Source organism: Melozone crissalis, unplaced genomic scaffold (genome assembly GCF_028551555.1).
Source record: "Melozone crissalis strain CALT ecotype California unplaced genomic scaffold, PUWL_Pcris_2 ptg000013l_1, whole genome shotgun sequence".
Taxonomy (NCBI): Eukaryota; Metazoa; Chordata; class Aves; order Passeriformes; family Passerellidae; genus Melozone; species Melozone crissalis.
Window position 1 is genome coordinate 6,772,986 of NW_026535791.1, and position 15,393 is coordinate 6,788,378.

The window sequence follows — 15,393 nt, forward strand, 5'->3', positions numbered from 1 at the left end:
CATTTGGATCTTAGAATATAAGCACACATGTAAGTTGGCAGGATGGAGAGTCATGTCAGTTTGGGAAGGTAATTCCAGGCTCCCATGTTTGCTTCCTAGCTGCTGCTGACTTCCTATGTGGGTCTGAGCAATTTTCTGGTGCTCCTTACCTGATCTGACCCATTTTCATTTCTATGATGGATCTACTATTACTTACCTATTGTTTAAAAGTACCTGGAGGTTTACTTAATTAGTATTTTTAATTCATTAATAGCTCTCAGTTAGGTTATAGCTCTCAGAGGAGAGACACTCTAAGGCAAACCTCAAATCTGCCTTCCCATCCTCAGTTATTCCTGGTCCAAGGTAGAATCTCGACTTGTCTCCCTGATGATGTTCCTTGAGGATGTCTACCTGTCATCTGAAGCTCCATGCAACTAAAGCAGAGCCTTTCATAGAACCACAGAATTACAGAATAGTTTGGGTTGGAAGGGACCTTTAAAGCTCATCTAGTCTGAGACCACTGCAGTGAGCAGGGACATCTTCAATGAGATCAGGTTGCCCAGTGCCCCATTGAGCCTCTGGCCACAAGCTTTCATCACTACCTCCTCTCTTAATCTGTTTGAGCAATGCCAGCATCTTGCCCATCCTCAGGTCCAGATTATGACTTCTCCTACCAAGTTATTTTTCTAGGTCCTTGCATGCAGTTATATCTAAATTCTGCTAATTTTTTTTTTGAGCTACGCTTCTTGGTTTGGCCATTGTTATTTAATTGCACAAACTCCTGTTTTATTCCTGCACCTCTGCCTACCTGCTGACTACCTGCCTTGTTTTCTGTTTTCTCATGCCTCAGTCCATCCTCAACATGTTTTGAGTTGAATTGAGAACTCACATGGGCCATTTTTGATGTCCGTTTCACTTGCTGACATGCTGTCCAACATCAAACCTTTAACAGGCGAAATATTGGGAAGTCTGTGTGCTACAGAGCTCATGATAGGAAAAAGAGTTGCTACTGTGCCTTCTGTTCATCAGAGCAGTAGGACAAACATCTCATTCTGCCTGTCTTATTCTACTTTTCTTTCTGTCTGAAGAGATGGGACATATTCCAGGCACAAGACTTAATCATTATGTTGCAGAGTTCAGGAATGAGGAAGATGTTTTTCTTCATCTCCATAATAAGTGTAATCTTATTTTATGAAAATTATTTCATTGCCAGAGTAATTTCTTGGGATGCAGCCAACAGAAGTCCTTTGTCATCATTTTTCTAAAAAGTAATGCAGTCTATCATTCATTAAAAGGATGTGAAAAGTAAATGTGACATTTTTGTGCAAAGCACACTGGTTTGGTTTCACATTTTTGGGCATAAAAAAGGGAATTCCAGACCACATCAAGGCAATTTTTTTTCTTCCTTGCCATTTAACAGCTGCACTGGAAATGGTGGATATTTGCACAATCTCCTTACAGGGTCTCTGATATTTTCACCTACTGAAAACAGGTGTGTACAGTCGATGAACCTTATTAAACCTGAGTTAGATTTGGCCCTTGGATGCTCACCTGCAATGACTCAACTCCAAGTGGTGACCTAGTACAGAATCCCTGCAAAGCTCCTTTGGTATACTGAGCCTTAGTGGACCCAAAACTCTTGGGAGGGCACCTCAAATCTTTGCTCTACTGCTTCTTACCTTGTCTTCAGTTTCAAATAGTTTGTTGAGATAATTGATGAAGACTGATTAATGGGACATCCTCTTGACTTGGTTTCTTATCCATTTGCTTTGGGGAAGTTTTCCTTGTGTGCTTGTGAAGTTTTCAATTGCATTGATGTTTTGACAGTGGATGTATAGGAATCTCAGCGCTGAACGTGGTAGCTTTACATTCCAAAGTAGATCCAGATTTGTCCTACTGTAATGTTTGGTTTCCTTGGCTCTGGCATTCCCAGTTCCCTGGCTACACTGACGGTGGAGTGCTGGTTATCTGCAGAGCCACACTGCTGATAACAACAGGGGCTCTTTTGTTTTGCACTGCTGTCATGTTTACAGTGTCACAGGAACATGTGCAGGCCAAACCCATCGTGTCACACTGACAAAGCAGGTTGCAGTTACAGGAGATGCCAGGGATTTGTGAGTTCACTGCACATCCAGGAAACCATGAGGCTGACTTGATGATCAGCCAAAGCTGCACCTCGCTGCTCTTCCACAAGAGGAAGATAAGGACTCATGCTGTTGCTCTCCAGAAGAACCCTCTGAGAAAGAGGGTTCTACTGCTTGAGGCCTTGGCACTGAGGGCAACCCTTGCATGTCTGATCTCCTGGGAAACATAAGTATGAGGTCCCAAAGAGCAGACAGGAAGCTCTGACCAAAATAAAACACAGTGCAAGAAGTACTGGCAGAGCAGTAAAATGACAGCCAAGGCACCTGAGCTGTGCTGATCTGGCTGCCATGGAAGCCCCAGGGGCTGCCCTGCTCTGGAAACCACAGCCCCAGCGTGGTGGGAGGCAGGCATGACCCACACTGCCCTGGTGGCCTGGTGCCCATGCTGGAGCTGGAGTTATGGGATAGCATGTTTAAGCTGGCACCATGGCAGTTGTCCACATTTTTGGAGAGGATCCCACCACCAAGTGTCCTCAAGGGAAGGAAAAACCTTATCCAAGATAAGACATGATGTAAAATGTGGAGCCTGTAATATTTCTTATGGGGAATCAAAATTTTTTATGCTTTTCCTCCCAAAAAATGGGGGTTTTACCTGCTTTTAACAATCCCATTGAGTTTTGCTCATCAGTAGGTGATGGCAATGATTTGTGCAGAACTCCCTTGCTTTGAATAGCTTCTGTTTCAAAAAATGAGAGCTGGTAACTTGAGTGGGTGCTTCCCATCCCCAAGTCCTGCATCCAGTATATCCCTGAGCACCCCCCTCCAAGGGCACCAGGCCTGGCAGTCTGTCAAGAGCACTTCTGAAAATGACTCCAGTGAGTTAAACAGACCATATGGACAGATTCAATGATGTCCTCCAAAAGGGGAAACCTTACTCCTGTAAGGCTGCTGGTTTGGGAATCTGTGTGAAGAAATCTGGTTTTTGACTATATCAGGCTGTATTTATCTGGACTTTTTTTTTTTCCCCATAACTTTTTGACTAATTAGGAAAAAGAAATCTATAAGAATCCACATAATTTTATTCTGAGCCTAATGCAGTGGGTGAGGACTGGGCACTCTGCAGTCCTGGCACACGGCCCCCTGTGCATTACTCAGCAGGGTATGGAGCCAGGAGGAGGCACTGGGGGAGCCAGGCCTTGCACTCCTGCCTTCTGCCCATAACTGAATGAGAAAGATGCCCACATCATCTGGGGCTCCTCAAGCCTTCAAGGCTCTCAAATCAGTTCAGTTTATCACTCCATTTACAGCAAACTTTCTGGGATAGATGTAGTTTGGATCTGGCGGAAATCATCCCAAAAGGGCAGTCTGTAAGGGATTAATTCAAAGTCTAGATTCTATTATTCTGGTATTACTAGAAATGAACTTGTGTTACTTCTCTTAACAGAGTTAAAAGTTAGGGGCAGGAAAAATACACAGAAACATTAAGTTCTAAATTTTTTTCCACTTTCATTTGTGTAATATAAAACTGACTTGCTATCTTATCTGCTATGTATCCTGCAGCCAAAGTAATCCTGTCTGTGCCCTAGATTTTTATTAGCCTTTCTTGCTATAAAGGCTAATAAAGAAAGATTTGGTTTCTAGGACTCCTTTTAATTCAATTTACTGCTGCACTGCTTTTTGTATTGAATATGATTTTTCTGTAGTGTCCTTTAAGGATTCTTGACCTTTTCTAACCCGGGACATATTTATAGTAACCTGATCTAGTTTTATTAATCATTAGTGATCTTCCCAGCAGGGTACATTCCTTTGTCTTCTTTCTAATATGATTCACGATACATCCCAATTTAAAGTGCCCATATGATTGAGCTGCTATGCTGGGATTTATTGTACTAAATCAGACTCCAGTGGATGGAGATAAGAATTTTGTTTGTCAGTTTGCACAGCACTAGTCAGATATCTCCTGTCAAAGTCCTTGCATTTTGGTAATACCACCTTAACATTGCTCATGTAAATACATTTTAATTTTCCTTTAGCCAATTCAACTGTTTTACTTCTTAAATATTCAGATGAATATATTCTCTTTTGAGACTAGTCAAGGAAAAGGGCCCTAATAAATAAATAAATAAATAAAATCACAGAAATAGATGTGGAGATGGGCATGAACATCAGGTTATTAGTGGTGTTTGTATGGGAATGCTCACCATGCATAAAATGTTGTGAGTACAGCAATCTGCTCTGTGAGTTTGACTCTGTGAATATATTGATATGATTGGAGGTGGCTAAATGCAGGCTTAAATAGATGAAAAAAATTTAACAGTTTTAATACATCCATCTTGTACATGCAGTCCATCTATAAATGATATGCAGACTGACCACAAAATTATAAAAAATTAGAGATGTCTTTGTAGACACATAGGAGTTAACAGAGTATTCTGCACTGTTGTGTACACGCAAGTGTGTGTACATGTACTCATAGACATACAAGGTACTTGTAGCCCATGAGTTGTAGCTCCTAAACTTGATTTAAAAACTGAATGAGTTCATTATAATCCCACTCCCCTCCCCTAAAAATCCCCTAAAAAAAAAAAAAAAAGTAGTATGAGGAATCAATCTAATCTGCTTTACTAAATGAACATGTGAAAGTGCTTATCTGGGATAAACCTGGGTACTATACATATTTTTCTCTCTTTTTCCTTAAACAGAATGAAAATGCCCTTGTGAAAATAAAGGAGTTAGGAGTCGAGCTTGAAAAGATCAGGGAGGAAGTTGGTAAGTAGTACAAGAAAAGTAACAACAAAGTGATTTTCTCACTTTACATGATTTCCTGTGACCTGATCCTGGGGAACCTCCATACATGTTATGAAGTGTTTTCTGAAGCCCAGTGGCAAAGGGTTTTGTGATTTTGCAGGGCACCTTGATTTTACGTCTTTGTTGTGCAGATGAGTTTATCACCACACACACTTGTGCATCATCTTTGCTGTACAAATTGCTCTCCATGAATCCATAGCTTCTGTCCTCAAGCACCAGCACTGCTGAGAGGAAAGCACAGTGTGATGAGAAGTGGGAGCTTGGGACCATTGCAGTGCACAGTGACTGGGAATGCATCACCAGCTTATGAACATTGCTGTGCTTTGCAGTTCAGCTACAAACCAAAGGACACCAAGCTCAGAACTTACTTGTTAATATCTCTAAGGTCTCTTGCTGGTTGAGAGACAGAAAGAGCAATGCATCCCATTTGGTGTGTGTGTTCCCTGTATATCTGCATGCCCCTCTTTTCCTTTTTAGTTTCTGATCTAGACAGGAGAGAGTATGTAAAGATACTGCCCCTCCTGAGAGAGAAGGTGGGCTTCTGCTCTGGCTTCAGCCAACAGGCTGAGTTCTTCTGGGCTTAAGTCTCTCCAGAATGAGTGTGATGTTGGGTTCATCTACCTCAGGGCCCCTCTGAAGTGCTTTGGCTGATTGTCATTTCATAGAGAGCTTTATTGTCCCCATGGCCAGTGAATACTGCAGCAATGGCAAAACAGGTTTCCAGTTACTCCCTAATGCCTGCCTTGCTCCATCCTCTGCATCTCTACAGCTCTTACAGAAGAATTGTTGCCACTGGTGCTTTCTTCATGCAGGGCACACCTGAAGTTCTCAGTTCAATAGCCACTTCTCATTTGAGAGCCCTACCTCAATCTAGCAGGTTGGGTTTGCTCATTTTCCTGCGTGCTTTTCTAAGTGGTGGTGACATGGGAAGGAAAGAGATTCAGTGCTGGAGATAAAGAGCTCTGCTTCCATTTACACCATGTTTGTACAGCTGAAATGAGCACACATCCCCAGTGGTTTTGCTGGAGAGGAGAACTTTGCCGGGGGTATAACTGGTGTCAGTTTGGGGGCCCCAGAGCAGCATGCTCAGTAACAGGAGATCCCTGCTCTGCCTGCCCTTGCACATGCAGCAACAGACACCTCCTCTGCACAAAGCTGAGGCCTGGTGGCATGTGTGGGGACAGCTTTGGTGAGAACCACAGACAGCCCAGGAAAGCAGCCTGAGCTGTACTGCTTCAGAAGGGATATAAGCTGGAGTTGTGTGTGGGCTTTCTTCCTCAGAAAGGGAAAAGATGGTGTGACACAGTCCTTTCCTCAGCGGTCCTGTGGGCATGTGTAATGGAGAGGAGTCGTTACAGGCCACCTCTTCCTCCCATCACTCTGGAAGACATGGAGATGCTGAGCAGAGGCTGTTTGTGAGGGACACAGGTGGCTGGTCACCTGCTTGGTGGAGGAAATCCTCTCTGTGCAACCCTGAGATGCAGCATGGCCAGCTAGAACCACTCCCACCAGGGACAAACAGCAAGATGAACATGTGCAGGTACTGCACTTCAGCAGAATGAGAAATAATTCATCAGCAATAAAAATCTTAGCATATATCCATAAATATCCCTAGCATATATCCCATGTCCTATTATATATGGGAGGTAAATGACTCTGCTTTTTCGTATAAGTCAAAAATTGCTGCACAGTCTGTTTTCCTTTGGTATAAAAGTACAAAACTTAATTTTGTGAAACAACCAGTGTTTAAAAACCAGAGGTGAAATGGTAAATGCCACGTACATGAGAGCATTTCTCATCAGTGCAGCTCTTTGCAGTCTCTAAACAGTCCAAGCTGAGGTTATTACTGCAGATATGAGGGTGCTCCTTGGCACATGCAGCCCACCTGTGCTATAGGAGGATTATTTTGGTCTCACTATCAGATGGATCAGTGTGTTGTACAGTATTGTACATGATTTATGCAAATGAAAAATGAAACAGTCCTTTATTTGACAACAGCAATGTTGGGTGATTCTATGAAGAAATTCAGAGAAAATCAGAGCATATTATTTTGACTACAACCAAGCTGTAGTTCTGACTTTCTTCCATTACTTTAATAAGTAAGTTTTCATTAATTTAAAAATAACCTGTCCAGTTAAACAGCATGGGTGTTGGTCAGAAATTCCTGATTTCTCATGTGTAAATTCACCATGTCAGACTCACTGATGCAAATGCCTGAATGAATCAGTAAAGCCAGGCTGCACTAGCCAGGTTTGATACAGGCAGTGAGTCCAACACTTAGTTGTTTAGCTGTAATTGAAAGTTACAATTTGGGTGCTGAATGTGCTTGGTTTTCACAGTGTGCAGTCTTTAACTTCAACAGAAACTGCAGAATTCTGCTATGCAAAGCAATGAAACTGCAACAGAGAACCCACTGTTCAGAAAAATAAGAATATATGTTTAAGGAAAATTCTTGTGGTAAATAAACCATTGCTGAAGCAATAGCAGCAATGGACCATGTGTAAAAACAGCTTAGGGAGACCTGCATCCTTCTGGAGCCAGGCAAAATACTGAGGTCAGACGACACTGACCACTTTTACCCCCAGCGCTCCTGTGGAAGTATCACACCGCATCTGAAACCAGCGTGGGTGAAATTGGAAAGTGATTCTCCCTTCCCAGACCTGGGGAGGAGCCTTGGCCTCTATAAACACTGAGGGACTTGTTATTTAAAGCAATAAGGTTTGCTCATGTATTTTGCTAGAAATAGCAAGGCTAGGAAAACATGACAAGCAACCGTTCTACACTCAAGAGACCGATTTTTATAAATTATAAATATAAGCACTTTTCAGCTGCAACACTGAGTCTCTTTCAATAAAGAGGTTTTGAATACCAGCTGTTTCCCTTCAAACTAGTGGAAATTAAATGTCAAAATTACCTGCTCCTTCACTGTCAGACCAATGACATGAAGTGTGTTGAGAGGAGGTATGGAGATGCATAAAAAACCTGGATGAAGGAAAGGCAGTGAGATGTCAAGTTTAAAATTTTTATTATCTGTATTGTCAAGCATTTCAAAGCCAAAGCCTTTGTGCCATCTACTCCTGGATATGCTTCCCAGTCAGAGGACGCTTAACCTGAGTGTGGTGGCTGTGATTTGTGTGTGATTTTGGGGCCAAGGCTCAGGAAGAAGAGCCCATTTCCCGTGTCAGAAGGAAACAGTCCCTCTGTCAGGCCATAAGGCACCACAAGCTGCACTCCAGAATGCAAAGTGCCAGGGCTGGGGAGGCAGCACTGTGGCTCTGACTGTGTGGTGGGGGAAGGAAGGTCAGCCCAATGGTGATATCTACCTTTCCCTCGCCTCCCCAGCCCAGCCTGAAGTGGGTTTTGCTCATCTGTTGCGCACTCAGTGCTCAGGGAGTAGGGAAGCTGCAGTAGCCGGTCTCATTTAACCCAGCACACTGCCATCCCAGGAAATGCCACCTTGTGTCAGAGTCATTTCCTGCCTGTGAGCAGCAATGCAGATACCTACAGAGAAGGAAAAAGAAAACCAAGGTGTAACTCTTCAAAACAGACCAGTAATAGCTGTGCTCTGCTTGTCTTTTTCCATGTCAGTATTACATTCATGTAACTTTTCAGAGTAATTTTTTCTTTTTTCCACAAGAGTAGCTCACTTTAACAGTATCCCTGTCTTGATGCCTGAAAGATAAATCCAGAGTTTTCCAGCAGCACTTCAGGTCACCTGTTCAGGCATCTGTTATGGGGTCCCTGCTGGAGATGACCCAGCTGTGTCACCAGGACCACACAGCTGGCCCCAGCAGGACAGGCTGTCCCACCTGCTGCAGCTGCAGACCCCTGGACTCCATGGGTGCTGCCTTCTGCCATGGCTGTCCCAGGAGAGCTGGGCACAAAGGTCCATCTCCCTGATAAGAAGAGATTCAGTTTTTCCTCAACACCTCAGTCCTCAGCCTCATTTGTCTTAGTCTGACACTTATGGTAGGGATCACTCCTTCTCATTAGAGGTGTTCAATATTCTGTATAGGACAAATTGCCTCATTTTCTGCCTCCAGTAGCATTGTTGGGTATATGGGGAACATGCCATGCAAGCTCACTTTCCCTGCTTCCTTCTTCCCTCCATTTTGCATCAGGGTCTGATTTGTGAATAGTCTTGTATTTCAGGTTACAGGATGTGTTTCAGATGAACTTTCTTTTGGTAAGAGCATGTTTCACTTCCCAGCCCTCCCTGTGTGCTGGTAAATCTCATTAGAGAGGCTGGAGAGAGATGGGGTTCATTACATCCCCTATTTAAAGCTTGAGTAAGTTTGAATTCTACTGAAGGCAGAGCTGCAAGCACAACCCCTCCTGCTCTGGGATCGCTTTACATGCCAAAGATAATAAAAAAGCAAAAAGCAAGAGAGAGGGTTTAGAGCCCTAATCCAGACTGCCGGGAGACAAGACATTCCAGCTAATGTACCATTCCATTCTGGAAATAAGGCAAGTGGGAATGCTTTCTGTGTGCTGCCAATGAGGTGCTGAACTCGCTGGTTCACTCTCTTTCAATCAGGAGCACAAAACTTGACAGGGACAGAGTCCCCCCACAGTGCTCCAGAAAATTCCAGAATCAGAACAGGAGCCCAGCTGTATTGTATTTGCAGGGCACCCCAACAAAGGCAGGAATGATGCATCTGATTCCATGTTCTCAGAAGGCTAATTTATTACTTTGTTATACTATATTATATTAAAGAATACTATACTATGCTATATTAAAGAATAGAGAAAGGATACTTACTGAATGCTAAAAAGATAATAATGAAAACTCCTGACTCTTTTCAGAGTCCTGACACAGCTTGGCCCCCCTTGGCCAATGAGTCCAAACAACTCACACCAGAATCCCATGAAACAATCATCTGTGGGTAAATAATCTCCAAACGTATTCCAGATGAGCACAACACAGGAGAAGCAAATGAGATAAGAATTGTTTTCCTTTCCTCTGAGGCCTCTCTTGCTGCCTGTCAGCTTCCCAGGAGAAAAACCTTGGGTGAAGGGATTTTTTCAGAGAATGTGAATGGCACACAGCAGTGTTTTTCTGTCTGGACATACTGAGCAAATCTGGATATTGGTGTCCAGTAAGTGTGGAAGCAGAGCTCTAAATAGGGTGAAAAATAGCCATGTGGGGAAGGGAATGGTTAGCTTGGGTGTCCAAACTACCTTGGCATGGGTGCACCTAACATAAGCTCTGGGGACAGCACTAGTAACTTGGACAAATTGTTGCTATCCTGGGAAAAATGAGCACAGTCTGACACTGTAGCAGAAAGAGGTAGGAAGATACAGATATTGAACAATGATGTTGTCATAGGAAAAATATGGGTTTGAAGCATTCAGCAGGGAGACAGCTGCTCCCAATCCTCTGACTTGCAGTGCCACATGGCCCTGTGCATGGCACGTGCATCTTGAAAGGCAAGGGAAGGATAAATATGCAGTCAGTTTGTTCAAAAACTTGATCATCTTTCTAAATCAACTATGGGTCTAAATCAGAAAGAAGATCTAGCAGTGCTATTAAAAACCCATTTCTCCTTTAATATTCTGAATGTTATGGTCAGGATGATTTTAATCACTGATTACCTGTTAGATCTTTACAAGTGAGCAAGCTTGCTCTGTAAGTGTACTCTGCCTGATCTTGTCCATCTTGCATCAAGTCTTCAATATCTGGATTTTTTGCAACTGTTCTTTAGCAAAGCAAATGGCTGAGGACACAGTGTTTGTGACAGTGCTTTCCTGGGACCTGGGGGACAGTAAAGGTGAAGAACCAAATGGGGAAATGGACTGATTTTCCTTGACTTGATAGAACTGTTGGAAAACAGTGGTGTGAATTCTGAGACATAGTGGGTTAGTTCACCAGAGTAAAAATTTCACACTTTCTGATTGCCTTTAGTCAGCCTGTCACTGTGCTCTCTGATGCCATGAAGCACACAAGATAGTGGTTTGAACACAAAAATATTTTAAGCAAGTGTGCGTTAATGGATTTGAATGGTCCTTGCTGGAGCTGGAGACAGGCTTATGGGAGGAGCAGCTTCGAACAGCTTGAAAATGGGAGTATGAGATTCAAGTGGTCAGTCATACCCCTTGTACAACAGAGTGGAGAGAAGCACCAGGCTCATTGCCCTGCCAACAGGTCCAATGCCACTGCTTGCTCCTGGGCAGCGTGAGAACTGTGTGGTGGTGTTGTCTCCACAGAGCTCAACACGGCGCGATGGAAGGAGCTGCAGAGCGAGAAGGAGCAGCTGGAGCGGCGCTTCCAGGAGGAGGGGCAGCAGCTCCGCAGGCAGCAGCAGCAGGAGATGCAGGCCCTGGAGCAGCGGCTGCAGCAGGAGTACCAGGCCAAGAAGGAGAGCCTGCAGGAGCAGCACAGGCTGCAGCTGGAACAAGCCAAATTGCAGCATCAGGATCAGGTCAGTCTCCACCTGTTGCCTTTGAAGAGTAGTCCATTCTAGTCCTGATTGGGTTCAGGTAATGAAATACATTGAACACTCCGACATGAAAACACTGGTAATGAGTTATGAGTGGGAAAATGTCATCCTGAATATCTTTACTGCTCTTTCTCCCTATTAGTTCTACTGTTTTTTCCATACACTAGTCTATTACATTGCCATGTCTTGTCTTCACATGCTTGCTGATGTTTTACAATAAAAATATTATCTCTGCTGCCCACACATACCTGCTCCTCAACCCACCTCTCTTAGTCAATTTATGACTAAAACCAAGGGTTATAAGGAGTTGTTCCACACAGTTCAGGCCAGCAGAGCCAGCCCATTGTTATTTGCTAGTTAAAGGGCAACACAGTGAAGCGATGGCAACCATGCAACACATGCTGCCTAAACATCAAGCACATGATGCACTCCAGATCCCCTGATTGCTGCCCCACCACTCAGCCTAATCTCTTGGACTGTACACCCTAAGTGTTTCTCCTTGCTCTGCTTTCTGTGTGTAGGCAGGAGTGTTCTCAACAGCAGCTGCTTTTATATGGTTTGTCAGAACAAACACTGGAACTCAATGCAACTGGGTTGTTTTGTCCTGGACAAACTACCTATTTCTGTTCATCAACTGATTTCTAAAGATGTATTAGAAGGTGCTGTCAAATAGGTCTTTATGTTCTAAATCAGATTTCTAAAAATATTTCTGAAAATATTTCTCTTAAATGGTTAGATTATATGCTGAGCCATGTCTTTTGGTTCTCATTTCAGTTTATGCAAGTTGGTTTCCTTGCAATGCCCTTCAAAATTTCTGCTTTTCTTTCTGAAATGAAGGAGGGGTTATGTTCCCAAAAGCCTCAACAATCTTTTCCTTTCACTGTGTCAGTGTGTCAGTCTGCCTGGTAGAATATGTTGGCTCTAGCTGCAAAGGCTTACCTTCCCTGGATCACCTGACATCAGCATTTGTGAAGGAATTTGTTCATTTTTTGCTGAAATAGCTTATAGCTCAGCTCTGCTCTCTTTGAAGTGTTTCTGTGAGCTCTCAGGACCAAAAGAACAGATGTCGATTCTTCTCCTCTCAAGCTGATCAGTGCAAGAAGGCTGTTCAAAGTCATTGTAGGACTTGATTAGAAGTGTGCTTATTTTTCTCATGTTTTCATCTGTTGTGACTCTATTCATCATCACGGAGAAGCAATGGAAACACATCCTTCCCTCTGTGGGGCAAATAGTTCTTGGTTCGCTCCAGAGCTCTGTGTTCCCTGATTGCTGAAAATAACACAAACATTCCTCTCCATTGCTTTCAAGGTGTGGCTGTGACCCAAGTATCTCAGAGCTTTAGCCCACATTTTCAATTCACAGTTCAGTTAGCATGATGAGTTTTAGCAGGTTTTCCCTTTGAATTCCTACTCTGCTGTGCACCCATCCTGTGCACAGGATGAGTGCTCTTGGGTCAGTAGGGGCTGACAGGCCATGCTGGAAAGCTGCTCACCAGCATTTCTTGGCCAAGGAAATGGAGCTCTTGCACTGCATGTGAGAAGAGCCTCGTGCTTGAGCTGCCCATCTGCATGAGGGGGATTTGAATTTGCATTCTTGAAGGCAATAATAATAGCAAAATCCTTCTGACCATGGATCTGCGTGTATTTCTGTATCCATAAATCTGATTTGGAAGATACTCATCCCACTTTCATGGTTTCCAGTCACAGCTTAACCTTCCATGCTGTGTTGCTTCAGTCACCACTTAGTTCACTATGAGATAGCTGTTATTTGTTTGGGGACACAGTTCCTGTGTCAGGTTTTGGAGGTTCAGCTGTCTCTGAGGAGGGAGCAGAGCATGAGAGCCAAACTCCTCCCAAAATGATCTTGTGTGCCAGTGCATGCTCACATCTCCTTGCAGCTAAAGGCAGAATTGCAAAGTAAAGGCTGTGATCTGTCTTGCCAGTGTTTCTCACTTGAGGTGCTCAGCTCAAGCTGTTTTGCCCAGCAGCTTGCTGAACTTCTCCCACTAGAGCTCCTCTTGATTTTACTTTATTAAGCCTTAAAAATCCCACCTGAGGTACTTTCCATAGCCAGAAATAAACATGACTTGTGTTAAGTGAGGTGATTAAGCTTCCAGAGTAAGTTATTAGCATCCAGGAGAGCTGCTTCCCAGTGCCAAGTTGACTATCTGCCATGGAAAACTGCAGACAGGACATCACTCTGGAAGATTAAAAAGAGCCGTTTGCAATGTGGATATGAAACACACAGAAGGCAGAAAAATCCCTGCAGATAATTTGGGACATGTTTAATTGGTTTTATAGATAAATAACTTGTCAAGGATGGTGGCAGCAAGGGGAGACTCCTTCACCTTCTGTGGGCATTGGGGATAATCATTCCTAGGGGGGCTGTTCAGCTGAGAAGCAATTAGAGTACAAATAAAGGCTTCAGCAAGGGTGGGGTAAAGAACATGGCAATGCTCATGAGGCTTCAGCTTGCAGACATCATATACAAGGACACTGTGCTCTGGGAAAAGCCAGGTGACAGTCCTTACCCCATTAGGAGCCCTTTGAGTCATCTGCCCCCACCTTTCTCAGCTCTGTCATGCAATATATCATCAGGCTGAGCCCCCATTATTTTGCAAACAGTTTTTCCCCACTGAGTTGTCTCCCACATTATTATGAAAATTAGTTTGGATAATTTTAAATTCCATGTTAGATGCCCAACTTTCATTTGAAGAGCATGTTTTCTCTAGTATGGTTGGAAATTTGGCTTCTGGTGGGTTACCTAATGCATATGTTTGACAACAAAAAGCACTGAAATAACATTTATTCAAGGCAAACTCAGATGAAGTAAACTTCTACCATTATTTACATAACTGTGAGCAAATAAAGCTGTTTAGAGTCAAGTCATTTAGCCATGAACAGAACAGCTGTTTCACTGTAAATGTAAAATAGTTTGATCCTCTGCCTTGCCAGATATTGCAGATAATATTGTATTAAATGTAGGGAATAAAATCACTGTGGTTACAAACCCCAGAAAATCAAATTGATGCATTGCATTCAGAAAATGCTCTGGACCACTGACTCAATCTTCATCAGGATTTCTTATTCTAATTCCTTTAATGATTCATATCAAAAGACCATCATTAGGGATCTCACTTTGCCTTTAGCCAAGTCTAGTAACAAACCATGCACTGAAGGAGTCCCAAACCCAGAGGGTGCTCTGGAACACAGTCCTCTTCCAGCTGCACTCCTCACTCCAATCATGGCCATGGGCTCTGTGGACATTGTTATCATTTAGATTAATGGAATGTCGAGACTTCTGAACATTGAATAAACAGCATCTCCACCTAAGGGCTTTTTCACCTTTTGCTTTCTTATGTACCTCTTCATCACCTCTTCATCTCCATTAAGTTAAAAAACAAAAAATACCATCAGCAGTGACAACATGCTACCACTCAAGGCATCAACATGGCAAAACTGGCTCAGGTGCTGCAAGTGTCACATTCAGTAGGTCCCTTTGCTGTCTCCAGCTCACTGGAGCTCTCCAGCAGAGGCTTGTCAGCGTGCCACAGCCTGTCTAACCGTGTGTCCATGTCTGTGCTCGCTGTTGCTGGAGCAGGTGGAAGATCTCACAGCTGTACATGAAGCTGCAATGTCACAGCTGGAGAATAACCACATAGTGGCCATTACAGTCCTGCAGGATGAGAACGACTGCAAGATTCAAGGTAAGCCAAAGTCAACCCAACAGCTACACAGCTGTTCCAGAGCAGGAATTAATGCTGTAGTGACACTGTGCTTCTTCCTCCAGAGCAGATTACACAGAGCATTTGTGATGGTCTAGTGCTTTCACGTGGGGGGGACCACCAGTTTCATGCTAGGGCAGAGGGAGAGATGTCTGTAGTCTACAACATCTAACTTTGACCTGAAATTATCTGAGGGGGGTATCTGGGTCAAAGATAAGGCTTTCTCTATGTGTTGCTGAAAATAGAATCCAAATTCCACATCACTTCTCACACAATGCTTTTTCAAGAGCCTAATCCTCAGATGCTCAGGAGGATAGAGCTCTTGGGACATCTCTGAATTTAGGTACTTAAATACCCA

The 15,393-nt window shown here is 43.4% G+C and overlaps 1 protein-coding gene across 1 annotated transcript in view; it reads left to right on the forward strand.

Moving 5' to 3' along the window:
• The window catches only part of MTUS2 (microtubule associated scaffold protein 2), a 156,864-nt gene that overhangs the window by 130,279 nt on the left and 11,192 nt on the right, over positions 1-15,393 (forward strand). Inside the window, exons 7-9 of the mRNA XM_054271963.1 lie at positions 4,766-4,832; positions 11,079-11,293; positions 14,912-15,017. Of these exons, the coding sequence (XP_054127938.1) occupies positions 4,766-4,832; positions 11,079-11,293; positions 14,912-15,017 (388 nt within the window). The remainder of the gene's footprint in view (positions 1-4,765; positions 4,833-11,078; positions 11,294-14,911; positions 15,018-15,393) is intronic.